Raw genomic sequence first — 26906 nt, 5'->3', positions numbered from 1 at the left:
TGAGACCGGGCAACTACAAGTGCCGCACGCCAGCTGTTTACTACAACGCACACATTAGTGGACGCCTGTAGCTGGAGACGTTACGGCCGCCATTTTAGCAGCTCAAGCTAGCAGCTGCTATCTTAGGGCTTGGGCTAGTGCTTGAATTGAACTTTTATAGCATCGGGTAAGGGGGAAAAAGGGGCACGAGCAAGTTGATAGTGTGCCTGTAGCACAGGTAAGCTGATCAAACCAATGCATTCTAAGCCCATAAACTTTTTTTAATGCTGCTGATGTAACGATCTAGACGATTTGAATTTTGTCTACTTGGTACGGCTCGATGCGGCTCCGTGAGATCCGTGTGATGGTTTTGTTCATGTGAGAGATTGTGTACAAGGCCATGCACGATAGGCGGCGGGCGTGGAACCGATGTTGTAGGTAATTTCGGATCAACGAAAGACTCGGCTTGGTCAAAGATGAGATGCGTCAATTCACATGCCTCAGCTATCCCAAAGAATGTATTGCTAGCTCCTCCTGCGCCCGTGGGGCTTTGTTACCATGTAAGACACGACGGTATTCATGATGGATGAAGCACCCCTCGATCCATCAATTTACTGGTGCATTTTCCAAACTTGCGCCTACTGTACGCCTATTGTCTACTAACCTATGCAAAGGAAAAATTTCTTGCAGTCTCTTACATGTATCTATGGATTTTTGGCTGGCGGTTATCGGTCCTCACACCTTATTAACGAGATTTCTTATAAACGAGATCCGCTCCCAACAATAGCTACATGGGCATATATATATATAAACACTCCCTCTCAACATCACGCCCATAGCACAGGTATCGCAACCACACATATAATACTATAGCATGGCATCAATTGCTTGTGTCGAGATCTTATAAGTAGAGCTGGGCCTCGCTCTTGATGGATGCTCACGTAGATATGGACCAAATATTTCAACCCTCGTCCCCCCTACCCCCTACCCCCTACCCCCCTTCAACGCCGTCTCCACGCACCGGACCACGCTCACTGATTCCCGGCGACCACAGCAAGACAGGCATGCAGACGGTAGGTATGGGGCATCGGCAGGGCAGGCTGTGCTCACGAATGCTAATAATAAATAATTCGAACTTGCCAGCGACCCGCCGTCCACCGTAGAGAGAGTCTGGACAGGGGGGGCGTGTGGTTTAAAGTGCGCCACCTGCGCTGAGGCGCCCGCCGGACTGCGCCGTAATGCCGCCTGAGCCAACTCTCGTCACGCCGCTTGTCCAGGTACGCGGCTGGCAGCAAGAAAACAAGGCCCCTTTCCTACCTGGACAGGTCAATTGCTTGGAAACAACATCTCCAGGCGAATTCAATCAGCCGTGAGTTTGGGCAATATCCACGTCGGCGTTTCACTTTCTCAACACATTCGCTTTTTGAACTCTTGCTTTCCACATCACGCTCGCTTCGTTATTTTTGGACTCTGCCTTATCCTATCTATCCGGAAATCAAGCCACTTAACTTACACTGAGTTGACATACGTGTTGCGTTGCAAAGGCCTTTTTTACACCGAAAACCGTTTAATAGCCATAACGTTACCCCACGGCGATCGTTGGGGACGTTATTTCGACTTCATCACTCACGGCCAGCTATCGTTGCTGGCGTCGGCGAAGCTCTTTTTAGAGCGACGGGCGCGATCTGGTGGGAGGTGATTGCCCACTAGATTTTAGACGTCCCTGGCCATGAGCTTGCCTCTGGGCGCGGCCGGCAATGGAGGAGCTCACACGCAGCATTCTCTACCAGCGTTGCCAGCGCATCTCCAGTCTGACACTCAGATAACGGCCCACCTGGCAAGCCGTTTCCATGTCAACCTCCCGACGACCAATTTATCTTCCTATGGAGTTGTCGCCCTGAACACATACACATCGTCCACAAAGGGACCAGATGGCGGCAGGGAGGGGAGCGCTATGGCGGCGGCGGAGGATGTGGCCGACCGTGCATGGCTAAGGCTTGGGAATCGATCTGAAAACCAAGCCATTGTGTTTCTGTAAGAACAACTTAAAATCTTCCCCTTTTTTTATGTCTGGCATGCTTTCCCCCCTTCCTTATATGTGTGGAGGGAGGTTTTTTTTGCCTCGCTATAAATAAAGCATAGCGGGGGGAAAACTATATATTTCTTAAACAAACGACGCGCAAACTCAGAATTTCTAACGTGGCGGGCTTTAAATAGGGGAGAATCCGGCTCCGGAAAATCTACGAATCGAAATCACACTGTTACGGCGCTTCTCAAGAAATCGTCTACGCCGTTATCGACCAAAACGTCCCACGCCGTGTATATATTCGACAGCCTTACCACGACAAAAACTGCCACAACTCCAAATGCATCACGAGCCGGCCTCTTCCTCGAGCTACAGTATGACACGTCTGCATCCACGAACCCGACTCTCATTGGTGGAAAGCTGCTGGATCATCGACTGGAGAGGAGCAGAATCACTGATGTTCCTACTGGCGAGCGCAATTACCATGCCCTGTACTATCTTGTGGCCGGTACGAGCGATGCCGAGAAGGCCCATCTCGGATTTGACAACGAAAATGGCAGCAAAAGGTGGAAGTTTCTTGGCCACCCCACCCAGCTCAAGGTGGGAATCAACGATGCTGATGGCTTTCAGCTCTTCAAGACTGCCATGAGGAAGTTGGAATTCACCAAGAGTGACATTGCCGAGACTTGCCAACTTCTTGCTACTGTTCTCCACATTGGTCAGCTGGAATTTGAGACCTCCAATAACACGAGTGCTACTGGGGATGACAGCGGCGGCTTCTCTCACGAGGGAGGCAATACTGTTACCGCTGTCAAGAACAAGGACGTGCTTGTCATCATCGCTGCCTTCCTCGGAGTCAGCGCTGCTGATCTCCAGACCACCCTGGGGTATAAGACAAAAGTGATTCACAAGGAGCGAGTTACTGTTATGCTTGACCCCGATGGTGCTCGTGCTCACGCAAATGAGCTGGCCAGGACTCTTTATGCACTTTTGGTTGCCTGGATCGTCGAGAGTATGAACCAGCGCCTCTGTGCCCCTGAAGAGAGCATCGCCAACACCGTCTCCATCGTCGATTTCCCTGGTTTCGCCCAGCAGGCAGCCACAGGTTCTGCGCTTGATCAGCTCCTTACCAATGCTGCTACTGAGGCTATTTACAATATGACCCTCCACAACTTCTTCGACCGCAAAGCAGAAATGTTTGAGACCGAAGAAGTCACGGTATCTGCCACTAGCTACTTTGACAATACCGATGCCGTCAAGGGTCTGTTGAAGCCTGGGAATGGTCTTCTTAGCATTCTTGATGACCAAACGCGACGCAACAGAACCGACTTGCAGCTTCTAGAAAGCCTCCGCAAGCGCTTCGAAGGAAAAAACCCTGCCATCGAAGTTGGTTCCGCAACCGCTAAGCTACCGGGCAGCAACTTCCACACCGAGAATTTGGCAGCAAGCTTCACAGTCAAGCATTTTGCCGGCGAGGTTGAGTATCCCGTCAGGGGCTTGATCGAAGAGAATGGCGAGATCATCTCTGGTGATCTCATGAACATGATGAATGGCACAAAATCTGAATTTGTTGCCAAGCTTTTTGGTCAAGAGGCTTTGCAAACCGTCACCCATCCGCAGGAGCGCACAACTGTGGTACAGGCCACCATTAGCTCGAAACCGATGCGAGCGCCCAGTGTCATGGTCCGAAAGGGCGGTCGTCCCAAGCTTAACGCTGGAGGCCGGCGCCAGACGCAAGATAACTTCGATCAGATGTCGCAGGACAGCGATTCGCGCGAACCCAAGCGCGGAGCGCCCAAGGGAGGATCGGAACAAGGTGCATCTGGCCAGTTTCTGTCATCTCTTGAGAATGTGCAAAAGGCCATTACGGATCCCAGTACCAATGCTTACTTCTTCTTCTGTCTCAAACCCAATGACCGACGAATCGCCAACCAGTTCGACAGCAAGTGTGTACGGACCCAAGTCCAGACATTTGGTATCGCTGAAATCAGCCAGCGGTTGCGCTCCGCTGATTTCAGCTTGTTCGTGCCTTTTGGCGAGTTTTTGGGCATGGCAAATAGTGAAGCCCTCCTGGTGGGCAGCGAGCGCGAGCGAGCAGAAGCAGCGATTGATGAAAGACAATGGCCTCGCAATGAAGTCTCGGTTGGCGCCACAGGTGTGTTTTTGAGCGAGCGTTGCTGGCTGGAGATCGCCCAGCTGTCCTTTCCCAGTGGAGCATCAGGTCGTGGTGCCATGTCCGCATTTGATAGCGAAGGAGGCGAGGGTCTCACCCCGGGCGATCATAACGCCTTTGGCGCCTCCAAAGAGCGGCTCCTGTCTGCTGGCCAAACGCCTCTTGGCTATGGTGAGAAAGGACGTAGTGGATACTTCGCCGACGATGCCCGTTCTGAGGCGGGCGCCTCAGCATTTGGTACTGGAGATATGTTCAAGAACCATGACACTCGCGCGCAGATGGCTGAGAGAGGCAACGAGAAATCCATGGTCGAGGTTGAAGAGTACAAGGATAGTCCCAGCCGCAAGCGTTGGCTATTCTTAGTATTCGCCCTCACTTGGTTCATCCCCGATTTCCTCATCAGGCTGGTAGGCCGGATGCCTCGAAAAGATATTCGCATCGCCTGGCGTGAAAAGTTTGCCATCAACTTGCTGATTTGGTTCTCTTGTGGTGTCGCTGTCTTCTTTACTGCCATCTTCCCTATTCTCATCTGTCCAACTCAGCATGTGTATAGTGCCGCAGAACTTTCTTCATACGATGGCAAGGCTCATAGCAATGGCGCGTATACTGCCATTCGTGGCATAGTCATTGATTTAGGCGCCTTTATCCCATCTCACTATCCTCAAACATTAATCAAGCAGCAGACTCTTGAGAATTATGCCGGCATGGATATTACTTCTCTGTTCCCCGTCCAAGTCAGCGCACTCTGCGATGGCGTTGATGGCTCGATCGATGAGGCGGTGACTCTTGACTACAAGACGACAAACTTCACTGGATCGCCCGCTCTCATTAGCAACACTGACGCGAACGCCAAGTTCCATGATTTCCGATCCTTCACCAACCTTAGCCAACCTGATTGGTTCTACGAGCAAATGTATTACCTCAAATCAAACTTCAAGAAGGGCAATATTGGTTATACCGCTCAGTACGTATCGACACTGGGCAAGAAATCGCAGAACATTGCAATCCTGAACAGTAAAGTCTATGATATGACTACGTATCTCACTGGAGGGCGTCACCTACGAGTGAAGCCGGGTCAGACACCCCCAACAAACCAGTCTCTCACCAATTTTATGGACCCGTCAGTCACGTCCCTTTTCCAGCTCAACCCCGGCCAAGATATTTCGAAATACTGGAACAATCTCCCGCTCGATGTTACCGGCAAGACTCGGATGCAGCGCTGCTTGGACAATTTGTTTTATGTCGGCAATGTCGACACCAGAAACTCTGTTAAATGTCAATTTGCCGAATATCTGGTTCTCGCTATCTCGATCCTGCTTGCCTCTGTCATTGGATTCAAATTCTTGGCGGCTTTGCAATTTGGTGGCAAAAATTTGCCCGAAGGTCTCGACAAATTCATCATGTGCCAGATTCCTGCGTATACCGAAGACGAAGAATCGCTACGCCGTGCCATTGACTCTGCTGCTAGGATGCGATATGACGATAAACGTAAACTGCTGGTCGTTATCTGTGATGGTATGATTATCGGTCAGGGCAACGATAGGCCAACTCCCAGGATTGTCCTCGATATTCTTGGTGTATCTGAATCTGTCGACCCCGAACCCCTTAGCTTCGAGTCGCTAGGCGAAGGTCTGAAACAGCACAACATGGGCAAGGTATACTCCGGTCTCTATGAGGTGCAAGGTCACATTGTTCCATTCCTGGTCATTGTGAAGATCGGCAAGCCTTCCGAGGTTTCGCGTCCTGGCAACCGTGGCAAGAGAGATTCTCAGATGGTATTGATGCGCTTCCTGAACCGAGTCCACTACAACCTTCCTATGAGCCCCATGGAGCTTGAGATGTATCACCAGATTCGCAACATCATTGGTGTCAACCCGGCGTTTTACGAGTTCATGTTCCAGATTGATGCTGATACTGTTGTTGCTCCGGATTCTGCTACTCGCATGGTTGCCGCTCTCATCAACGACACGAGCACCATCGCTGTGTGTGGTGAGACGGCCCTGACTAATGCTAAGGGGTCGTTCATCACCATGATCCAGGTTTACGAGTACTACATTTCTCACAACTTGTCCAAAGCATTTGAGAGTTTATTCGGCTCTGTCACTTGTTTGCCTGGTTGTTTCTCAATGTATCGTATTCGTGCTGCGGAGACGAATAAACCACTCTTCGTCAGCCGTGAAGTTGTTGAGGCTTACTCTACCATTCGAGTCGATACGCTGCACATGAAGAATTTGCTGCACCTGGGTGAAGATCGTTTCTTGACTACTTTGCTGCTCAAGTTTCACTCCAAGTACAAGACCAAGTACATCTTCACTGCTCACGCCTGGACTATCGCCCCCGACTCTTGGGCTGTTTTCCTTTCTCAGCGACGTCGATGGATCAATTCCACCGTGCACAACCTGATTGAGCTTATGCCCATGCAACAACTCTGCGGTTTCTGCTGTTTCAGTATGCGTTTTGTCGTCTTTATTGATTTGCTCAGTACCATTGTTGCGCCAGTGACTGTGGGTTATATCGTATACCTGATTGTTCGGATTGTTCAGCATCCAAGCACGGTGCCCATCACCGCCTTTATTCTTTTGGGTGCCATTTACGGTTTACAGGCCATCATCTTCATTCTGCGTCGCAAGTGGGAAATGGTTGGCTGGCTGATTATTTACATCCTTGCTATTCCCGTTTTCAGTCTTGGTCTGCCCCTGTATGCCTTCTGGCACATGGATGACTTCGCCTGGGGTAATACTCGTGTTGTCGCTGGTGAAGACGGTAAGAAGGTGCTTATTTCGGATGAAGGCAAGTTTGATCCTTCATCCATTCCGAAAAAGAAGTGGGAGGAGTACCAAGCCGAGCTATGGGAGACTCAGACTTCGCGTGATGACACGCACTCGGAAATTTCCGGCTTCAGCTATGGCACCAAAGCTCATGGTGCCATGTCTGAATATGCTTACCCCAGCCGGCCTGCCTCTACAACGGGCTTCATGCAGTCTGCCCCCCATATGCCGTACGAATCCCGCAACATGTCCCGCATGTCTATGGCTCCCTCAGAGATGAACCGAATGAGCCAGTATGGCGGTTCCCAGTTTTTCTCTCCAGAGGATATGGTCGGACTGCCCAGCGACGATGCTATCTTGGGTGAGATTCGGGATATCCTGAAGACTGCGGATCTGATGACTGTGACTAAGAAGGGTGTTAAGCAAGAGCTGGAACGTCGCTTTGACGTTCCTCTTGATGCTAAGAGAGCCTATATTAACAGTGGTATGTTTATGCTTTAATCTTCCTCACCCCTATCCGCATGACGACGATGACTAACGAAACCTTTAGCTACTGAGGCTCTTCTTTCTGGCCAACTTTAAAGCACTCTTTCACGTGCCAAGTTGCTATGCATTATACACCACTTTAATTTGACGATTTACCCGGACCTCAGTGGAGACCCACTGCTTTTCTGGATACTTGATAGAGTTTTTTTGCTATATGCTTGGTTTCTGGTGTATCACGAAGTATTTTGGATTCATTTTTCGCAACGTTCTGTTTATGTAGGCTACTTAATAGCCTTCCTCATTTGGCATATTTTACTCATCTACGCATCCTTACATCTATTAATATTTCTTCACGGATTCAAAAAACCAAATAAAAAAAAAGAAAGGGAAAAAAAAGGAAACAACAGCGAGTGGCTTCCGTACAGCGTCGCGGGTGTTGCAAGCGTTGCATTCAGTGGCGTTGGTCATGTTAGTGAAGCGAAGCGGTGGAATGACAAAAGCGTTGAGCGGATTGGAATCCTGTCTCTTCTTTTTATTTCTGTAGCTTTTCTTCAATGGGTTTAGAAGGGAATGAGAAGGGGTTTTATATGTATATGCATGATGGCTTTCAATTAGTCGAGCGGTCCTTTATCTCCAAATTTGCTCCATATGTCTGTGAAATGCTTGTTGTAGTGGTGATACGATACTTGAGATGCGGCCGAAGTAAGTTCTGGTGATAAAATTGTAATAGTATTCATGATATATCTACGCTCAAGAAGGCTTGTATCAACCTTGACCCATTTACCCGGGTATCTATTATTACATGATAAAAATGAACGGAACAACCCTTTATATACCCTCGCTACTGCAACTGCATATCTCCAAGAAGCTTTTCCACCCCGTTTTTGCTCCACGCCTTGACTCTCGCCTGATCACAGGTCTTCCACGCGCGACTCATTAGCGCTTTGTAAAGCTCCGCATCTTCGGGGACGTCACACGCTACTCTTTGCGCATCTAGCCAGGTAAGTAGTCCAAATCTGGTGATTAGCGTGGTGCTGCCGGAGTCGATGCATGTGGCGCGATAGATGATTCTGAGGATCCTGGTGCGGAGGTTGGCGCGGAGGTATGGGTTGCCTCCCAGGGCGAGAATCTTTTCGAACCAGCGCTTCTTGTGGAAGATGCTCAAGTCAAAGGGAGTTTTGAGAGCATCGAGGATGTAGGTCAGGAACCAGGCGATTTCAGTATAGTACTTATCGTCCTCTGAAGGTTCTCCATGGAGAATGTCGTGAGCCAGAGGGAGTTTCTCTGGCGACCAAACTGGGCTTCGAGTCAAAAAGCTGTTGATCTTGGGATAGAGTGGATGTAGAGGGTTCTTCAAGACGTCTAGAGCATGGATGGAGAAGGCGGTAAACGCTGATGGAACCGGACCGCTGTCGACTTGTGGCCGAGAAGACTCTGCCAATTCGGACAGGAGCAACCAGAATTGCTTCTTCTCTTCGTATGCCGACTCATCGATTTTGGCGGCCATCTTGAGGATATTCGTAAGTGCTTCTTTGCGGATATTGGTGTGCGCTGATGCGAGGAGGCGAATCAAGCTTGCAATCAAGCCATCTTCGACTAGATCCTCGACACCCTTGGAGTGCCATCTGAGGAGCACCGCTGTATCCTCTGGACTTGAGAACGGAATATGTAATGCCTCCTCTAGCTTTCCTTCATCCATCGTTGTCTGCTTTTCTCCATCATTTTGATCTTCTCCTTCCTGACCATCGTTTTCATCTTCCTGGCTGCCGCTGGTTAGAGATTTTGATATTTTTCGCTTCCCTAAGCCCGCGAGCTTCACAGAACGCGAAGTAAAACACTCCTCGATTTTGCTGTAGACGCGTTTAAGGGCATCGCTTCCCTTTTTCTTGTACAATGCGCTGAAGTATAGGGATATGAAATTAGATAGCGAAGAGAGCCCCTGAGCGTCGGTAGACTCCATGATAAAGGGAAGCTGCTCTGCTATGGCAACAGTAAGTAAATTGAAGCTACGATCATCAGCCGTTGCTTGTATGTCGACTTTCTCATCGGCGAGATAGCTCTGGAGTATATCAAGGTACTTGATTGGCGAAGTGGCGCAGCGACTCAAGCAGTTATCTAAGAAAGGCCATACTTTGTCCATATCCTCCGAGCTAATTTCGTTGATGCTCATCGTAAGGGCTTGAAGGAAGGGTTTTAATCTTGTAGCCGCCGAAACAAGCTGATTTTCCACCGCAACGTCTGCAAGTACCTTTTTGAGCTGATGAAGGGGCGCTGTTCGATCACTGCTGGAAAGTAGTTTGAGAAGCGCGGTAAAGGGTGAACAAGGGCCTTTGCCGCTGATAATCTCGATTCTCGAAAACCATCTCATGCCGGGAGAGTAGCCGGCAATCGACACCAAGTTCTCCAGCTCCATCTCGCGGAATCCATCGTGCTGGTGATCGGAACTTTCATCTTGTAAGCTTCGTAGGACGCTAACGAAGAAAGGCGAGACGTCAAAGTTTGCAGCCAGTGCAACCTGCGGAATGATCTCATAATACAGGAGAAGCAGCCTGCTGGCCATAGTTTTGTGCAATGCATTCTCACTAGGAATGCTTTTATAGCTTCGTACAATCTCTTTCATGTCTGGAATGCGTCTGCAGAAGGCATCAATCAATCTTCGCGCTGCTTCAGACCACTGTGCATCTGTTGCTCGAAAGGCTTCTTCGTGAAGTTTGACGGCTACTGAAAGCTTCTCTAGCGCTTCGATCAGCATTCTTGTCGCAAAGAATGATGTCAAGTTTGAATTTGGCGAGAGGCACCGAATAATGACTTTTTGATTCAGCGGAAGCGGCAAAATGTTATCCAGAAGAATTTGAGTAGGTGGAGGACCACGAGCAAAGCGCGTTTTGTCGCCAAAAGAGGGGAGAAGCTGGATTCTCATTGTATCGAATAGAAATGATGCATATCCAATCCAAGTCATTGTCAATTTCGGCTCAAAAGTGAAGGATTGATTGTTGAGAAAGTAGTTTGCTATTAATTCCGGAGCGGCCTCGAATATTGCTGTCAGAAGCTGGCTGTGCTTCATGCTGGACCAGGGACGCAATTTTGCAGCAAATTCAGACAAGACAAAATTGTAAACAGGGACTCCGTCACGGTATGTATCATCCTTGCCTACGTTTCCATGTGCTGAGCCTTTCTGCTTGGCAAGCTGGACTGAGAACTCTTCGTCCGTTTCCTTGGGATAGAGACCTGTAGATGGGTACAAGATGCCCGCGCTCGGCTTCGTACAGACATATAAAAGGAATTGATGAGCTTTCTCGCTTACTCGATCAACCTCGCTCTCAGCCTCCGTGCTATTGGTATAGGTATATAGAGCTAGAATTCGCATCAGGGTCTTGGTATTGAAGCATTTGAACTTGATTTCTCGGGAAATCTTGCTGTCTGACAGAACGTGAGTCTTTAAGGTGTCCAAGATATCCAAGACAAGAGATGGAGGGTCGCTCTTGATCATGAATGTTAAATGCGAAAACAATTCTTTCTGAGAGAGGAGCTCTCTTCGGCCATCGGAGTGTAGGTACCTGAGGCAGCTCAAGAAGAAACGAACAGCGTTTGTTCTCACTGATGCTTTCCCAGAGTCCCCTTGGCTGTCTCCAGCAATACCAATCTCCAAGTTTCTCCCCAGAGACGCGAAAGTATATGTTCTGGCACGGACTATCTTCCTTGCATAGGCACCTCCGTCCAGGCTCACAGTTTCTCGAAGCAGACGCAAAGTCGGAGATATAATGAAGCTTTTCGTTTTGTCCGAAGATAAATTTTTCGAAATCGACTTGAGTTGGCGATCCTGAACAAGCGACTGGCAGATACCAAGACCATGCTTGACCAGGTCTAATGAATCAGAGACGATATTTAGCACAAGCGCTAAGACAACGGCCACAGAGGACATGACGCCGCCTTCATTCACTTGGGCAGCAAATGACCACATCTCCATGATATCGCCCAGAAAAACAGCATCTTCGCCCTCGTGCCGCGGCTTCGCCAGTTCGAGGTACTCCCGTAGGATACCGAGATTCGTAGATCGATCGCCATCGCCGGAAATAATTTTATCAAGCAGCCTTTTGAAGGATTGAAGACCTAATCAACGACACTTAGCTTTATGAAAGCCCAGCATTGATATATACTTTGTAGAATTGGTATTCAGCTCACCATGTCTTGCTTGGCGCATGTCCTGGTTGAACGCGAGCAGGCGCTGGAGCTGCTCCCCAGTGTTTACGTCCTCGCCAGTGGGAACATCGTGTGTGATTTTCTGGCGCTTCCGGAAAGCGGCAGCTCCATCGGCGTCCACGGATGTTCGTTTCCCCATCTTGAAAGGCCCTCTGCGGATTCGTCCAACGTCAACTGCAGAGTATTTCCATTGCTAGAAGTCTCAGATATTTTGGGATACTGCCCGGATTTACCGCCTCGCGTCCTTCCAGGATAGGCAAGCCTAGTAAGGTTATCGCATGCTGCTAACGATATCGGCTGCACTGCGGATATACTCTTCCAGCACATACCCATCTCGACACACACAGCTCTACTACATTGGCACCGCCCGCACATCATACTTGGCACTACAGTCTCACCCATGCTCTGGCACTTCCAACAGCGTCCCCACCCACGAGCTATAAAAAAACGGCGAGAACAGGGCACTTACACTGATATATCCGGCCTGGCATAGGTGCGCTTCCTCCGGAAAGTGTGGAAGAAACTGAGACATGCATGATGGCTTCGCTCGTATCCTCAGTTTCTGTTGGCGAACATCCTGTCTTATGGGCCGCTCAGACCTCTACCTACGCCACTGGCCGCAGCAGAATCGTACTACTAGTACCAATACAACCCATCTCCTCTATTGGGTGTCAGGTGGTTTCTCGCCCCGGGTCTTGAGTCAAGTCTTGAAGCTGTCCACACCATACTTTGTGTGCTTGGGTTTTCCATGTCATCATGACCGACCGGATCATCACCAAGCGATGCTAAAGATAGGTACTTTCTGAGAAAATGGAGGGTCTCTCATTTTAGGAATCGCGACAACAACGTGTCAGCTCTGGAACTATTCATTCCTGTAACAGCCAACCGTCATGAATCTCTTCGGATGACGAGAAGAAATTAAGAGAGGACCTAAAAGGGTGAAGAGCGCGCGCCAACAGTGCTGAAGTGGCCCAAAGAAGCAAAATATCAATCCCAATATGGGGAAGTTTGCCTTGGAGGCGCCGAACCAAGTTTCGCAACAGGCCTGGGCACGTTTTTGTTTTCACAACACGCAGTATTTGACCTATTCTTTTGTTTCCCCTTTGCTGCCATGCCGCCACCGCCGAAACAGAAAAGCGTTGTCTGTCAGGGCTGTATCTCGTCGCCAGGGGTGCCCGGCCAAGCAGGGTTGTGGTGGCGGGCCAATGCCAGCAGCCCACGAGACCCCTCCTCGGGGCATCAGTAGCAGAGCCACGATAGCATCAGTTGCCAGGTGTGGCGGATGCAAGACATCGACTCGCTGTGCCAGCCCGGCCGTCTGACGCCGTTTGTGGATCCTGCAATTTTGTGGGTAGCGCCAGCCATCCGAATCCAGCGTTCTACGCGCCGACTGGACGGTCTCATTTGGGGCCCAGCCTATCACTGTCCCGGGCCTGCTGGCTCACCATCAGAGCTGCTCAGCCGCCACTTATTGGGTCATCCAGATTGTGAAGGTGTTCTTGGTAGCTGTAAACCGGCAAACAATGGCTCCAGTTCCCTGGTCAAGTGAGCCTGCGCTATTGCAGATGCGAAGTAGTATTTACGAGCACGCCCGGCCCTCCTCTTTTACTTTCTATCTTGGGCGCCGGATCTACTTTTTTTTTTATGTCATCGACTCGCTGGACGGTCTTTCATTCGCTTTTCTGTCGTACTTAAAGTTATATGCCGGCCCAGTCGGCATGAAGCTACTTTTTTCTCCCCATTATGAAAGCTTCGACGGGTGTTTTTGGTGAAGCATATGCGTCATGCTTCTCTTGCCTCACGTGTTGGGAACCGTTGGCTTTTCGTATCGATGAGAGATCTCAGCCCCGTATGTCTTTTTTTTTCTCCGAGCCTTCTTGGATTATCGCCCCCTCTTACTACTATTATAATCTGGCTGTTGAGAAGTTGGATCGGTTTGCGAGGTTTCATTGACTGATTAAGCCCCAGGCGATAACCAACGTGCATTGCCCATTATAAACGACCAACCAACATCTTACCCGCCCCCAATGGCAATATCGGAGGCTGAGCCTCCTCGGCCAAGCTGGAAACACAAAATGCAAAAGTCTTTTAAACCAAATCAAACCGGTTTCTCAACAAAGGGCAAAGTAAAAGCAGACGGCTCACGGCCTCGATTACAGATTTCAGCGCCGTTTGAATTTCGACATGTCGAATCTGGCTCATTTCAATTCCCATTTCCGCCTCAGCGGCCATCTCGTCCCTGGGAGAGTCCTGTGACACCGGATACGCCTGAAACACCCTTTGAACCGCTTCAGTTAAACATTTCAAATTCAGGAAAACAGCTGTCTCCAATACTTCCGGATTTTTCCTTTCCTAGTGAGATGACGCCGCCATCTTTAGTTCATCTTCCAGGCCGGCCCTACGATGAGCACTCGCCATCTCATAGGAGAAGTCATTCATCCACGTCATTTCATATTCCTCGCAAAAACGTTGCTGCCGGTTCATTCTCAAGTAGCCCAGAGGTATCACCATTAAATCTCGCTGCCGACAAACAGCCTCGTGCCCGGGATTATGCGCCATCTGATATGGAGGCTATCAAAGAGCGCGTGGCGTGCGCTATGAATGAAGTGGAAGAGCTACAGAAAAAAATCAACGACATTATTGAGCGCCAAAGCATCTACACTGCAAGCAGACCATCGACAGCTCACTCGATGGCTCGTACAGTGCCTGGTAAGCTTACAAATGGACCCCTTCATGGTAGACTTCCCTAGCTTACCCATGCAGATGCAGCAGATGTTCCGATAATTCCTGCTCTACCGCCAGCAGCGCCGTCATTTGCTGAGCGCCTAAACACAGAAGTGTCGCTGCCCAACACTGGACCCATTACAGCATCCATCCACATCAGCCAGCTGGAAGCGTATGAGGAAACGCTCGACAACATCAGGCAGTTGTCGCAAATAATGCCGATGCAAGAAGAGCGGTCACCCCCACCGCCTCCACCACCGCTGCCTCTCGTACTACGGCCACCGCTGCGGAAGAAGAAATCATTTCCACGGGTTTCTACCTGGCTGTTCCAAGAACCAGGGCGTGCCAGGAATCAGAGCATGGACTCTATTACGAACGCTCCACGCCCTATTAAAGGAAGTGAGGGGTTTTATCAGTGTGTAACGCCTCCCAGAAGACCGGATAGGCGAAGCATCGAGACATTTGATACGCTATCTACATGGTCGACGAACGACGGAGACCGAACTGTGCCGACGGCCTGGTCGCCGCGGAGCACTCCAACAAGGAAGGAGGAGGAGAATTTACTGGAAAGAAGCGCCACATTTGGGAGAAGCAGCACCCGGGGATTGGCTGCGGCGAATGTTGGCGTTGCAATATGACAGCGGATCTCGTACATACATGCGCGACGACGTTACTAATGTATATACTACCATACTACTCATGTGCTGGGCCACATATGATAGACCACGAGGAATGATTGGAGGGCAACAAACGAGGACAGACTTGGTATAGGCTGGACTGGTGTTTTTTCGGGGTAGAATAGAACGGGATGGGCCTAATGCGCCTATCAATGATACCACTAGAAGTGAAAACTGACGGATGCAGCTGAGCGACATCCTTGCTTTTTGTTTAGGCGTTCAGGAGACAAAACACACATAAAGGAGCTATTACTACTGTTATATAATACTAGTATTAGTATACATATCGAATTGAGCACGATTTAATAGAAGACATTGAGGTATTCATTCATATTGAGTAAAAAAATGCTATTTGATGGCTTTTATTGGTGATTTAATCAACGTGCTGATCTATTCCGTATCTCGTAGACGCCTCGTACAATTTTATAAGCAGCTTATGCACCCCCAAGTTGGAGTGGTCGACGGTGCCTTAGGCTCTGATGCGTTGCATGGGTTTCTGACCCACGAAGTGCCTGAATTCGACATATACTCTTTTATCCTTCTTTCAAAAGCACCAAAGATGCTCAAGGCGCCTCCTTGCAGGAACATGTACCTGACTAAGTTTTAGGGGGACACTGGAGTGAATACGGGTCATGGCCATTGGCCACAGCGCTTTACATAAGCCACACGCGTCTTTAGGCGTGCGCCACTGAAGCTTGGCCATTGGAGCTCAGTGAGTTCCAGCAATATCTGGGCCAAGAAGAGAAGCTTCAATAGCACATGGAAACGATGAGTGGATTGTAAGCATTATCTGAGTCCCACTCTATCTCCTTCTTTTCCTTCTATAGTTGTGCTCTTCTTTTCTTCCCTTCTTTTATGTTTTGGGTGTCCGAGTAAGCCAGTCTGGCCAATCGAGCCTTTCCCCTTCTTGGGACACGCTCTCCTGCTGGGCTCCTACTGAGCAAATACGATTTGACCTATTGCTAAAACTCGTCCTTTTGGTGGTGTATTGTATATCACCGCTGTGTTGGAGTACAGAACTTCACAGCCATGTCGGTTTCTAGGATATTGGCCTCTATCAGAGGCGTTGTGTCGCGAGACACGTACAAATACAGTGCTATCCCAGAGCCGCTGAGTCGGCGGCCATTGAGTCGACGACAGCGCAGTAGCGAATCTGCTTCTGTAGCAGCATCGTCACAGGGCCGAGAAAAATTAATCAAGATGTCGCTTGGTGGAATGGCCTTTTTTGCCATATTATTGACCACGGTCTCACTTGGGTATGTAAAGTCGCAGGCTGGAAAAAGAAGAAAGGGCAGCAGGGCGTCTGTGAAGAGGAGCTGACATGTGTGATTGAAAGGCGATTCAACTCAGGGCCTGCCTGTGAATTAGTTGGAAACTGTACGACAGATGTGTCGCATATCTGGGGCCAGTACTCGCCAGTGTTCTCAGTCCCGTCAACCATCGATGCATCAGTCCCCCAGGAGTGTAACGTGACTTTTGCACAGGTCTTATCGCGGCATGGAGCGCGAGCACCAACTCAGAAGAAGTCAGATGTTTATAAGGCTATGATTGAACGCATCCAAAGCTCTGTGAAGGAGTACGGCAAGGGATACGAATTCCTAAAAGACTACGACTACAATCTTGGCGCTGATGATCTTACGCCGTTTGGAGAGCAGCAGCTGGTTGACTCGGGCATTGCCTTTTACCAGCGCTACCAAGACCTGGCATCTGAATCTGATCCGTTCGTAAGAACATCAGGGTCCGATCGAGTGATTGTATCGGCCCAGCGGTTTGTTGAGGGGTACTATCAAACCCAGGATCGCAATGCTTCAAGCCCAACGAAGAGCACCCTTATGCTCCCTGAAGACTATGGGTTCAACAACACGCTAAATCATGGAGCCTGCCAGGCTTTTGAAGATGGCCCGGCATCTGAGATTCGCGACCAAAATCAGAAAACTTGGCTAGGGATCTTTGGTCCTGCGATCAATCGGAGACTCAATAGCAAACTGCCGGGCGCAAACCTGACTCTGACCGAGACGATTTTTATGATGGACCTGTGCCCCTTCAACACGGTAGCAACCAATACTGCTGCGCTATCTGACTTTTGTAGACTCTTCTCGATGGATGAGTGGGCAAGCTACGACTACTTTCAATCATTGGATAAATGGTATGGCTATGGACGAGGTAATCCATTGGGCCCATCCCAGGGCGTCGGATTTGGCAACGAGTTGATTGCCCGGCTAACTGGCACACCTGTGGACGACCATACGACAACAAACTCGACGCTTGATTCTTCTCCCGATACGTTCCCTCTAAACAGAACGCTGTACGCAGATTTTTCTCACGACAACACAATGTCTTCAATTTTTGCTGCGTTGGGGCTGTTTAACTCGACAATGGACCTGCCACTCAAGTACAAAGTATCGCCTCGACGCCTCCACGGGTTTTCAGCCTCTTGGGCAGTCCCGTTCGGTGCCCGCTTGTACGTAGAGAAGATGCAGTGCGGCGACTCAAGCGAGGAGCTAGTACGAGTGATTCTCAACGACCGGGTGGTTCCTCTGCGGACGTGCAACTCTGATAGGCTGGGGCGGTGTAAGCTGAGAGGCTTTGTCGATAGCCTCAATTTTATAAGGAGCGGGGGGCTGTGGGATCAATGCCCCTTTGACGGCTGATGTGTGAACATTTGAGACGCTCCCCTTTTAGAACCTTTTTCTATTGGGTTGCTTTTTTGCATCATTCCCAATTTTCCTGTCGTGGATTTATTTGAATTTTGGCGTGCGTTTATACCACATCAGCATCTGATTATGAGGGATTTCCACTTGTCAGAGTCATTTAAAAGGTAAAAACTCTGCGGGCTAGAGGATATAGTAGTGCTCTCTATAAAGAGATTGTACAAGATACAGTAAGAATATTCTCGCACGGATAATTTGCCTGGTGAATTGCTTCTCAGCCCATCAGTTGCGAGTGAGCCACTGGCCTAAAAATAGCATAGCTCGTACTAATCGCTGTCGCTTATTGCTTCGCATCATCTCCTTAACGCGTATAGAAGAATGGAAACGAGCTTTTAGAACGAGTAGAGACAATTATAGAGATGATGACAGAGCCTTAGTCCACTAACGAGCAGGGGGCTCCCCGGTGTATTCTAGGCGCAGGTACCGAGTACAGATGCTCTACAGGGTTCCATTCGTAGCCCCGATAAGGCCGGCCGGATTTTCTCTCCAGCACTAAGCGGCCTAAAGCGGTAGCTCGACGTCAGCACTTCTCCAAGTCCCAAGCTACTCAGTCCAGATCCAAAAACATTCGACAGCCTCCTTGCGCACGGCGTTGGAAAACAACTCCCACCAGATGACTGGGATTCTGCATATTCGAATTCGTTGTATCTACTGAGTTGATCTTTTCGCCCTGCATCTATTTTCCGCGCCATCCCTTTCGACAAGGAGCGAAGCCCAAAGCTAGCAGACCATGGTTTCGACCGCAGGAGGCATCGTCATCGCGATTGTGGTGATTCTAGTGGCGGCGGCCATTGGATGGGTTGTGTTCTCGCAACTGCGAGCGCGGAGACTAGGAGTGAGTTTTTTTTCTACCTTTTTGCATGATTTTTCTTGTTCCTTTGCTTTTTCCATGCTTGGAGAGGTGGGCGATGTTCCGATGGCGCATGGCCGTCTTCGGGAGCATCGCAAAGCCTCTTCGGGAGCCACGGCAGAGCAACAGCAACGCAGCGATGAAATGACGCTGGCTAACGGTCGCAATTCATAGCTCCCACCTCCCAGCTTATCGTCATATCTACCATGGCATAAATCAGACAACGCACCGTACGGACCCCCGAAGCCGGCTCGCGGCGGCGTCGTCGGCTGGTTCAACGACATCATGCGCAAGTTCAAGCATCGCAACGACCGGTCGGCAGCCGGGGCCTATGAGCAATCCGCCCCTCGTGGAAACCGCGGCTTTGGACCTCTCGACCCGGACGATGCGTGGGATGCGAGGGTTGGAAACGAAGCGGATGGATACGGCTACTACGAGCAGGAGCTGGGAGGACACACCGAGTACACCGGCGCGACCTACGACAGCGGTCGACTCGGATCAGTACCCGCCGCGCATGTAGGCTACAACGAAGATGTGGAGCGAGGCAGACGACCAAGTCGGGATGCTGGAGCTGCCACAGCTGCAACAGCGTCGCAGAGGAATCCTTTCGATGACGATGCGCAGCCAAGCCTAAGGGGCGTCAGTCCTCGGCCCATGGATGCGTCGGGAGGAGCTGTGCACAAGACGGGCGAACGACCGGGAAGTTCTGGTAGTAGCTTTGCCGAGCGAAGGTCGATATTCAGAGAAGACGTCTAAGTAATGCGATGAATGAAGTGGTGCGAGTTGGGCACGATGAGAGAAAAGAAAGGGGGGAGGACGGGAAGAGAAAAGAAGACGAAAATGGCTGCATTTTTGAACCCGCGCACAACTGTTTATGAAAAACCTTGATTTATTTGCCTAAGGATACGGTACACCGGTGGCTTTTTTTCCCTTTTGCTTTTTAATGTCATTTTACGCTTGGGTTCTTTTTTTAAGTGGAAAAAAAGGGAAGCCTTGCATCACAACGATATACATACACTCATGTAGCTAGGTAGGAAAGCTTTGTTTCATTGCGGGATTGGAGGACGGAACGAATACGTTTTTTGCTCTCTTCCTGAGCGGCTTGGCTTAGTTATGGAGTTTTTTTATGAATAGTAAATGATATTAAAGATGACGCATGGACTTCATGGTGATTTTCAAGCTTTGTATGCTGTAGCTTGCGGTATTAGAGAAAACCGCCTTTTGTAGCCAAAGCTCGCAGCAACCTACGCCAGCCAAGAAAAGCCCCACGCTCTACGTATGCTGCCCCTCCAGTTCCACACCGCAGCGGTTTTAGAGGGGCCCCTCCTTAGCTGGCCATTTTCGCTCATCACCTAGAGGAATGTTTGCTCTCATCTCACTCTCACAGCTTGTTATTTCATCACTCGCTCTTATTTCATTTCCAGTCAATTGATAATCATTAAAAATAAACGAAAACATATACTGAGAGATACGAGATACGAGCAAGAGAGAGCAACATATACTGCAATGGCGGACATCAACCTTCAAGCCGTTCATGATGAACTGGTCCTCGTTGCCTATGAGGCTGGACGCATGATTATGTCTGCCAACCCAGCAGATATCGGAACAGGAACAAAGCTCAACTGTAAGTTAAAGATTCGTCATTATTCTTTTTCCCATTGCCCATTTCCAATTGCCCTTTGCCTTTTTCCCTTTCAAATTCATACATCTATTTATTTGCGTAGGTCAATGAGCTGACACGCTTGTCATAACCTTATCCTGTAGCCGTGGATATCGTCACAGAGGTTGATCAGGCTGTCGAGAAGATGGTCTCGTCGCGTCTCACAACAGCCTACCCGGAGTTTTCCTTCATGGGCGAAGAGACATACAAGCCTGGGACTAAGCTTGGCCCTGAGCCGACATTTATCGTTGATCCTATCGATGGTGAGTTTTTCACTTCACTTCACTTACAGCATTTCCTCCTTCTCCTCCCATTTCCTCATGATAGTTGGTATCACAAACAATAATGTAAACTGACATCCTCTACTAGGAACTACAAATTTCATCCATTCCTTCCCCAACGCCTGCATCTCCCTCGGCGTCGCCATCAACCGCGAGCCCGTCATCGGCGTCATCTACAACCCCTACCAGGACCTCCTCTTCACAGCCATCAAGTCCCACGGCGCCTACATGACCCGCATCAAGGGCACAACTCCTCAAAAGCTCCCCCTCGCTGCGAACCCCCGTCCGCTTGAAGGTCTCGCCAACGCCCTCGTCGCCATCGAATGGGGCTCCAACCGCGACGGGCCAAACTACGAGCTCAAGACGGAAGTGTTTAAGAAGCTCGCTGCCACAAAGGAGACTGGCGGCTCCATGGTCCACTCGCTCAGGTCGCTGGGTTCTGCGGCGCTGAACATTGCTGCTGTGGCGGCTGGCCAGATGGATGCCTACTGGGAGGGCGGATGCTGGGCGTGGGATGTCTGCGCCGGTTGGTGCATTCTCAAGGAGGCTGGAGGCATCATGGCCGGAGGAAACCCCGGACAGTGGGACCCAGCGGTGGATGAGAGAAAGTATCTCGCTGTGAGAGGAGCGCCGAGCGGGCAGAAGGAGCTTGTTGAAGAGTTTTGGGGGGTTATTGGTGATGGAGTTATGGACTACTCTGTGTAAAGAAGAGATGGAGATTTGCAGCATTCGTCTGACATTTAAGGAAAAAAATAGATATCTTCAGGGGTAAGCACTGAGAGGGAAACGAGTGACACAGCTGGACCGTCATGATATGACGTAAAAGATTGTTTATAGAATATGCTATTGTTTGCTTCATTCTTTGAAAATTTTCATATTTTCTCATTACATTATACATATATATACCGGAAACCTTTTTGAAATACCTCTAAACACTCGTGTCTCATGCTTGCTTCGAAGATAATGCAGCCTTTTTTTTTTTTTTTTTTTCCAAACTTTTAGTATCCATCCATCCACCTCTTATTATGACCCTCCTCTATTAAACGGTATCATCGTATGACTCTTCATTCACTGTGCAAACTTGCTCATGGCTCTCAGCTTCGGGCCATAGAACCACAAGAAGATGGGACTGGGCCAACCGATCCCAATAGCAACAGCAGCAAGCACCGTCCCGCCGACACCATATCCAAGCTTATTGTACATGGCCGGCGCAAACAGTGGGAACCCGAAGCCAGCCAAGCTGCGCAACACCGTCACGGCACTCACAGCGCTGGCTGCGTATCGGGTGTACGAGTCCACCATGTATCCCTGAATGCACTGGAAGCCGATAATAATGCTGGCACCGAATACCACGGCACCAATATTGGGGCCGATCCAGTGTGTGTGCGCCTCTGCGGTCCATGAGTAGATCAGGATGCCGATGGGGAGGAAGATGGCTCCGGGGATGAGCATAGGAACACGGAACTCTGGACGACCAGGACCGCCGTCGGGAACGTAGCGTCTCTTCAGGGCGGCGTAGATGCGGTCTTGTAGAGGTGCGCAGATTTGAGCGCCCAGGAAGAAACCGAGTCCGAGAGAAATATAGTTGAGACCTGCAATACCTGGGCTCTCATGGTACTCGTTGGCCCATAGGGAGGCGAATGTGGAGAGGATCAGGTATGTCACGCCGTAGAGAAACATCATGTACAGAGACATGACTTGTACAATGGGTTGCGTAGCCAGGAGGCGGAACGGTCGTGTAAGTGCAATCGTCAAAGTCTGGAAAATAGTACGATCTGGGTTGTCGTATTCGGTGACGAGGTTGGTGTTGCCCGTCTCCTTGATCAACGCCATCTTCTTGCGCTGCAACAGCACCGGCGCATACGTCTCCTGCAAGAAGAAGATGCCCGCAGTCTGAATCACACCACACGCAATCGTCGTGCTGTAAAAGACCCATCGCCAAGTCGTCCGGTCAGTGACCCATCCGCCAGCAATAGGGCCCAGCGCGGGCCCCAGCAGCGGCATCAAGGAATAGATGCTCATGGCTTTTCCTCTCTGCTCGGCGTTGAACAAGTCGCCCAACACACCACCACCGATGGCGAGTGGTGCCGATCCTCCAATGCCCGCGAGGAAGCGAAAGACGAACATCTGGGCTTCGGTCTTGGCGAGGCCGCAGCCCAGGTTGAAGAGCAGGAACCAGAGGTTGGAGACCTGGAGGATGATGGTACGGCCGTAGAGCTCGGAGAGGGGACCCCACATCAGAGGACCGAGAGCGTAGGCGGCGACGAAGATGGACAGCACGAGGGCGCTTTCGATTTCTTCGGTGATGTGCAGGTCTTTGCTGATCTGGGGGAGGCCCGGGGCAACCATGGATGAAGCAACGGGTGAGATGAGGGTGAAGCAAGATACTAAGTATTCCCAGCGTTAGTTTCTCCTGTTATTTCTTTTTTACGAGATTCATTCTTTTATTCCCATCTTGTCAACTGCTAAAACAGGGCAACTTACCGCAAAAGACAGCGGCCCATTTCCTCTTGAGGAGCCAGTTCTTTGGATTCTCTGGGTCATCGGGGCCGGTCCATTTGACTAGATTCGGGTCGTCGATTCTAACTGTGGGCGCCTTCTCAATAGCATCGTCTCCCAGCTCCAAATCCCGTTGATTTGAAATGCCATCTCGAACCTCGGATACTGTCCGCGATATAGACACGCCTGGAGCACTCCTCTCAGAAGCGTCAATAGTTGAAGAGTTATCAGAGTCGGACAACGTTGCCGGGTATTCGTGCTTCTCGTGGTCCAAATTGGATGACATTTGACCGCGACTTTCTTCCTCTTTGCTCTGGCGAGGAGGTGCCGAGGCTATGTCCTCTGTGGATTTGCGTTCTGGAGTAGTTCCCGACATCATCATAGACTTCATCCAAATGCCGACTTTATAAGCAGTGTGAATTGGAACAGTGACTTTTCATGTTATTTGGGCCTCTAAAGGGCTTCTTGTTTTTAAAAGAACAATAAATCCGTTGTGATAATTTATTATCCAACCATGGAAAAGAAGTACAGCAGCTCAAATCGCCTTTTCCCCACCGCAACGCAAAAGACTGGATCGCCAAGGTGAAGCAACACTGTGAGTTCAAGTATACAAAACTAAAAAACCCGAAAAGAGCACGCGACACCAGTTATTGACACAGTCCGACAAGCTCGACGATGTTTTTGTAAGTCAAACGACTGGGGGTTGGCCTCCAGCTAAATAAATAAAGGAACAAGATCGTAGGCAACCAAGAAGAGAAGAAAGAAACAGGGAATACAGCCTCAACACAGCTGGGCACGGGATACAGGAATTTCTGTTACATGCTGGAATCCACATCTCTTCTCCTAAAGGCCGGCCGATACTGACCGCACGGCAGCTTCATCCGATCGAGCTGGAGATCGGGATGTTGCCTTTTTCAACCATCGCCGATACGGCACCGAACATAAAGGCCGGAAGGCGAATAAAAATAAATCTGCCAAGAAAAAAAGAAAACTTGCCCATTTGCCTATTTGGTAGCCTCGGCCGACCTCCGTGGTAAAAAAAGAGGTCCCGGCTTTAAAGGAGACGGTAGCGGTTTTGTTGGGTCCTTTTGCGCAGAAATGCCACGGAAACTCCGTTGCTGGGCACATCGCTTATCAATAGGTACGCATCGATACGCTGCCCATACCTACCTAGTAGTCATAGACTTACTATCTAGGTAGGTTTGACAGCTACTATCCAGTAGTAATCATGCGTAGATACGAGTAGTACGAAGAAGGATAAGAAGACGAGGAAGAGAGCGACAGCGCATCCATGTAACAGGGCGAAGCAACGTATAAGAAAATAAGCGTCGCCAGGATGTTAATCGTCATAATCCCAATCATATTCCTACGTGCGGTAGGTCTACGGAAACTTAAAATAAACGCCTAAAAGCTACCGGATTTAGTGACATGCCTGTCCGTTAGCTGCGCGATTCCATGGCCATTGCTGTCAATTTTTCGTTTCTTCCAGCTTCGACTCGACAAAGGGGGGATTTCAGCAAACAAAGACTGCATAGCCTTTAAAAATGGAGAATTTGTAGCATCTTACAGTTTGATTTCCAACAGTATGCCGACAACGAATGACCAAACTGGTTAACTCACGCAGTCGTCAGACCGTGGGATTCGGAAACTATTACAGGGATACAGCGAGAGTCCCAATCGCCAACCAACACGCCATTGTTTACTAGCAAGTCTTGGATGTGAAATGTCGGTGATGCTATTACTCGAGATAATCTGACGTCACAGAAAAAAAAAAGTCAAACACGTAATGGAACGAGAAATTGCAGCTTTAATATGTTAGCTGCTATGGATTGACTATCTCAATCAAAAGCCCACTCTGTCGGTGGGAAAATGTGCCCATGCAATCGATAAATACTCGATACCCGGAACAAACAGGAATATTTCCCCAATATTAAACCCATAAATTGTTGGTTTGAGCAGACCGGAGCCAAATGCAGATAAGCGCAACTTGGTTGGATGGCCGGTCTTATAATGATGCTTATACACTCAGGCCAGGTGTTGCCCAACGCCTCTAGCCCGAGGAAATGAAATAACGAGTTGATCATCTGTTTATTCTTGATAGCTTATTCACTCGTCCTTGATATCAACCTTCTTAGCAGCCGGTGCTGCAGCGGCGTCATCCTCACGGGGTCTCTTCAGGTTAGTTGCGGCAGCATCCACGGGTTTCCTAGACAGCATGTTAGTTTGGTGGAACTCGAATTTCCTGGTAGTAGTTGAGGATGCTTACTCTTGTCTGTTTGAGTCGCGATCGCGACGTCCACCATCACGGCCACCACGACCTCGTCCACCACGGCCACGGCCACGACCTCCACGTCCGCCTCGGAAGCCACTCTTCTGGTCCTGATCCCGTCGCTTCTTCCAGTCATCCTGGTCACCAGAGCGAGTGTTCTTCTTGCCAAAGTCACGGCCCTCGTAAAACTTTTTCTGTGTGGTCGCGCTTGGGACCAGCTTTCCCTGCTTAATCAGGTCACTCTTCTCCTCGCAGTAGTCATGCTTAGACATGATCTTCAGATCGTGCTCCTTCCACTTAGGAGCAGGGTCCAAGGCAATGAACTTCTTGGCTGTCTCCTCATCAACAAAGGTGACAAAAACGGAGCCTTTGAACAGGTTCTCGTTAGTGCGGCGAAGCTTCAAGCCATTGACCTCGCCAAACTGGGTGAAGAAGCTCTCGAGCTCGAACTGGGTATCAGGCTGCTCGTCTCCAAATCCCTTGACGTAGACGGTGGCAGCCTCGGCCTTGGCCTTGGAGGCGGGGACGGGCTTGTATGGAACCTTGCGCTTAATCACCTCCTTGCCCTCCTCTCCAGATACCTCGAGGAATTTGCTGTCTTTCAGGGCAGCGACGACAGCACTGTAGGGCTGGAAAATGCGCATCCGCTTGAACGAGTGGATCTTCTCGATCGGGATGGGTTTGTTTTCTGAACCGCCGCAAGTCTCCCACATGAACTTGTCTTGAGGGAAGTTCCAGTCGCCAAAGTAGAACTCAACCTATTTTTGCATCCTCCCGTTAGTAAAAGTGACTATCATCCAGCTTTGGGTTGTTTGGGCTTTCATTACCTGTTTTCTAATCTCCTCGGGATCATCAGTCACCTTGCGAGCAGAGGCATCGAACTTGCGGTTGTTTTGTAGGTTTTCGCGGTCAATCTTGGCCGTCGTCTTCAGAATGTTGGGGCCATCTTTCTTTTCGGTCTCGGCCACCTCAGGCTGCTCAACCGCAACTTGTTCCTCGACGGGTGCGACAGCCTCAGTAGGGTTCTGTACAGCCTCTGATTCGCTCATGGTGTATATCTGGGGATGAGATATGGAAAAAGAGAAAGTGGTTTAACGTGGAAATGATTTGCGATCGAGGGAGAAATAGTGCGATGTGCTGGTAAATCTGTTGAAATAAGAAAAAAAAAAGGTGAGTAACTGGCTATCCGCTGGAGAGAGGGCAGGCACCAAGCAATAGAAGATTGCTTGCAGACGACAAGTTGCACTGCCGCCAAAAGTCAATTTCTGACTCACCTTTGGTGATATGCACGTGTCACCTAAGAATTAAATGAAAAAGAGAAAGACTGTGGTGGCTGGTGTCCTAGAGGTTGATAAATAGAGGTTGGAGATGGAGCAGCGATTCCGTCGCGACGAAAAAAAAAGTTATTTGGGGCGCAAAAAATATGCGAGATCTGCTGTGCCCCACTAAAAAGGCGGCAACCCCACCACCTGCCCATCCTCCACTAAGAGGTACCTGCTGGCAACTCGGAACGAGCCGCTATCTGATATAAGTTGTATGCGACAATCACCCAGCTAGGATATCTGGGGGCTTGTGCTTAAAAGTACACTCAAAGTACTTGTTG

At 49.7% G+C, this 26906-nt stretch overlaps 8 protein-coding genes across 8 annotated transcripts; 5 read left to right on the top strand and 3 right to left on the bottom strand.

Annotated features, from left to right (window-relative positions):
- Positions 1-1222: 1222 nt before the first annotated feature.
- GGI43DRAFT_402848 (chitin synthase class Va) lies at positions 1223-8070 on the top strand. The gene is made up of 3 exons (XM_083205725.1): positions 1223-2013; positions 2197-7430; positions 7497-8070. Exons 1-3 carry the CDS (start codon positions 1709-1711, stop codon positions 7526-7528), a joined length of 5571 nt encoding a protein of 1856 aa, XP_083061863.1. The 5' UTR covers positions 1223-1708; the 3' UTR covers positions 7529-8070.
- A 104-nt stretch (positions 8071-8174) lies between these two features.
- Positions 8175-11966, bottom strand: GGI43DRAFT_353536 (ribosome 60S biogenesis N-terminal-domain-containing protein). Its single transcript, XM_083202299.1, has 2 exons — positions 11615-11966; positions 8175-11542 (listed from the first exon to the last, which is right to left on the bottom strand). Exons 1-2 carry the CDS (start codon positions 11769-11771, stop codon positions 8274-8276), a joined length of 3426 nt encoding a protein of 1141 aa, XP_083061862.1. The 5' UTR covers positions 11772-11966; the 3' UTR covers positions 8175-8273.
- Positions 11967-13532: 1566 nt separating this feature from the next.
- GGI43DRAFT_353518 (uncharacterized protein) lies at positions 13533-15360 on the top strand. Its single transcript, XM_083202298.1, has 2 exons — positions 13533-14341; positions 14396-15360. Exons 1-2 carry the CDS (start codon positions 13660-13662, stop codon positions 14992-14994), a joined length of 1281 nt encoding a protein of 426 aa, XP_083061861.1. The 5' UTR covers positions 13533-13659; the 3' UTR covers positions 14995-15360.
- An 873-nt stretch (positions 15361-16233) lies between these two features.
- On the top strand, positions 16234-17684 carry GGI43DRAFT_422324 (histidine phosphatase family protein; the record flags this gene model as incomplete). The annotated part of the gene is made up of 2 exons (XM_083208090.1): positions 16234-16289; positions 16370-17684. 2 exons carry the CDS (start codon positions 16234-16236, stop codon positions 17682-17684), a joined length of 1371 nt encoding a protein of 456 aa, XP_083061860.1.
- A 790-nt stretch (positions 17685-18474) lies between these two features.
- Positions 18475-19350, top strand: GGI43DRAFT_382985 (uncharacterized protein; the record flags this gene model as incomplete). Its single annotated transcript, XM_083203318.1, has 2 exons — positions 18475-18579; positions 18769-19350. 2 exons carry the CDS (start codon positions 18475-18477, stop codon positions 19348-19350), a joined length of 687 nt encoding a protein of 228 aa, XP_083061859.1.
- Positions 19351-19956: 606 nt separating this feature from the next.
- Positions 19957-21470, top strand: GGI43DRAFT_402841 (inositol monophosphatase family protein). Its single transcript, XM_083205724.1, has 3 exons — positions 19957-20218; positions 20359-20517; positions 20624-21470. Exons 1-3 carry the CDS (start codon positions 20101-20103, stop codon positions 21238-21240), a joined length of 894 nt encoding a protein of 297 aa, XP_083061858.1. The 5' UTR covers positions 19957-20100; the 3' UTR covers positions 21241-21470.
- Positions 21471-21603: 133 nt separating this feature from the next.
- Positions 21604-23410, bottom strand: GGI43DRAFT_382983 (MFS transporter; the record flags this gene model as incomplete). Its single annotated transcript, XM_083203317.1, has 2 exons — positions 21604-22922; positions 23020-23410. 2 exons carry the CDS (start codon positions 23408-23410, stop codon positions 21604-21606), a joined length of 1710 nt encoding a protein of 569 aa, XP_083061857.1.
- Positions 23411-25140: 1730 nt separating this feature from the next.
- On the bottom strand, positions 25141-26352 carry GGI43DRAFT_382982 (tRNA maturation protein LHP1; the record flags this gene model as incomplete). Its single annotated transcript, XM_083203316.1, has 3 exons — positions 25141-25240; positions 25301-26061; positions 26131-26352. The coding sequence occupies 3 exons, from the start codon at positions 26350-26352 to the stop codon at positions 25141-25143; spliced, it is 1083 nt and encodes a 360-aa protein (XP_083061856.1).
- Positions 26353-26906: the final 554 nt, after the last annotated feature.

The sequence above is a fragment of the Trichoderma evansii genome (assembly GCF_050947405.1).
Source record: "Trichoderma evansii strain SZMC 28006 chromosome Unknown GGI43scaffold_7, whole genome shotgun sequence".
In the NCBI taxonomy this organism is placed as follows: domain Eukaryota; kingdom Fungi; phylum Ascomycota; class Sordariomycetes; order Hypocreales; family Hypocreaceae; genus Trichoderma; species Trichoderma evansii.
This window is presented reverse-complemented; position numbering and strand designations above follow the sequence as displayed.

Coding starts and splice junctions, on each gene's coding strand:
- GGI43DRAFT_402848 (XM_083205725.1), top strand. CDS start 1,709: ATGAGCTTGCCTCTGGGCGCGGCCGGCAATGGAGGAGCTCACACGCAG. Junction 2,014..2,196: donor AACCAAGCCATTGTGTTTCT/GTAAGAACAACT, acceptor GGCTTTAAATAG/GGGAGAATCCGGCTCCGGAA. Junction 7,431..7,496: donor GAGAGCCTATATTAACAGTG/GTATGTTTATGC, acceptor CGAAACCTTTAG/CTACTGAGGCTCTTCTTTCT.
- GGI43DRAFT_353536 (XM_083202299.1), bottom strand. CDS start 11,771: ATGGGGAAACGAACATCCGTGGACGCCGATGGAGCTGCCGCTTTCCGG. Junction 11,543..11,614: donor CATGCGCCAAGCAAGACATG/GTGAGCTGAATA, acceptor GTCGTTGATTAG/GTCTTCAATCCTTCAAAAGG.
- GGI43DRAFT_353518 (XM_083202298.1), top strand. CDS start 13,660: ATGGCAATATCGGAGGCTGAGCCTCCTCGGCCAAGCTGGAAACACAAA. Junction 14,342..14,395: donor GATGGCTCGTACAGTGCCTG/GTAAGCTTACAA, acceptor TTACCCATGCAG/ATGCAGCAGATGTTCCGATA.
- GGI43DRAFT_402841 (XM_083205724.1), top strand. CDS start 20,101: ATGGCGGACATCAACCTTCAAGCCGTTCATGATGAACTGGTCCTCGTT. Junction 20,219..20,358: donor AACAGGAACAAAGCTCAACT/GTAAGTTAAAGA, acceptor CTTATCCTGTAG/CCGTGGATATCGTCACAGAG. Junction 20,518..20,623: donor TATCGTTGATCCTATCGATG/GTGAGTTTTTCA, acceptor ATCCTCTACTAG/GAACTACAAATTTCATCCAT.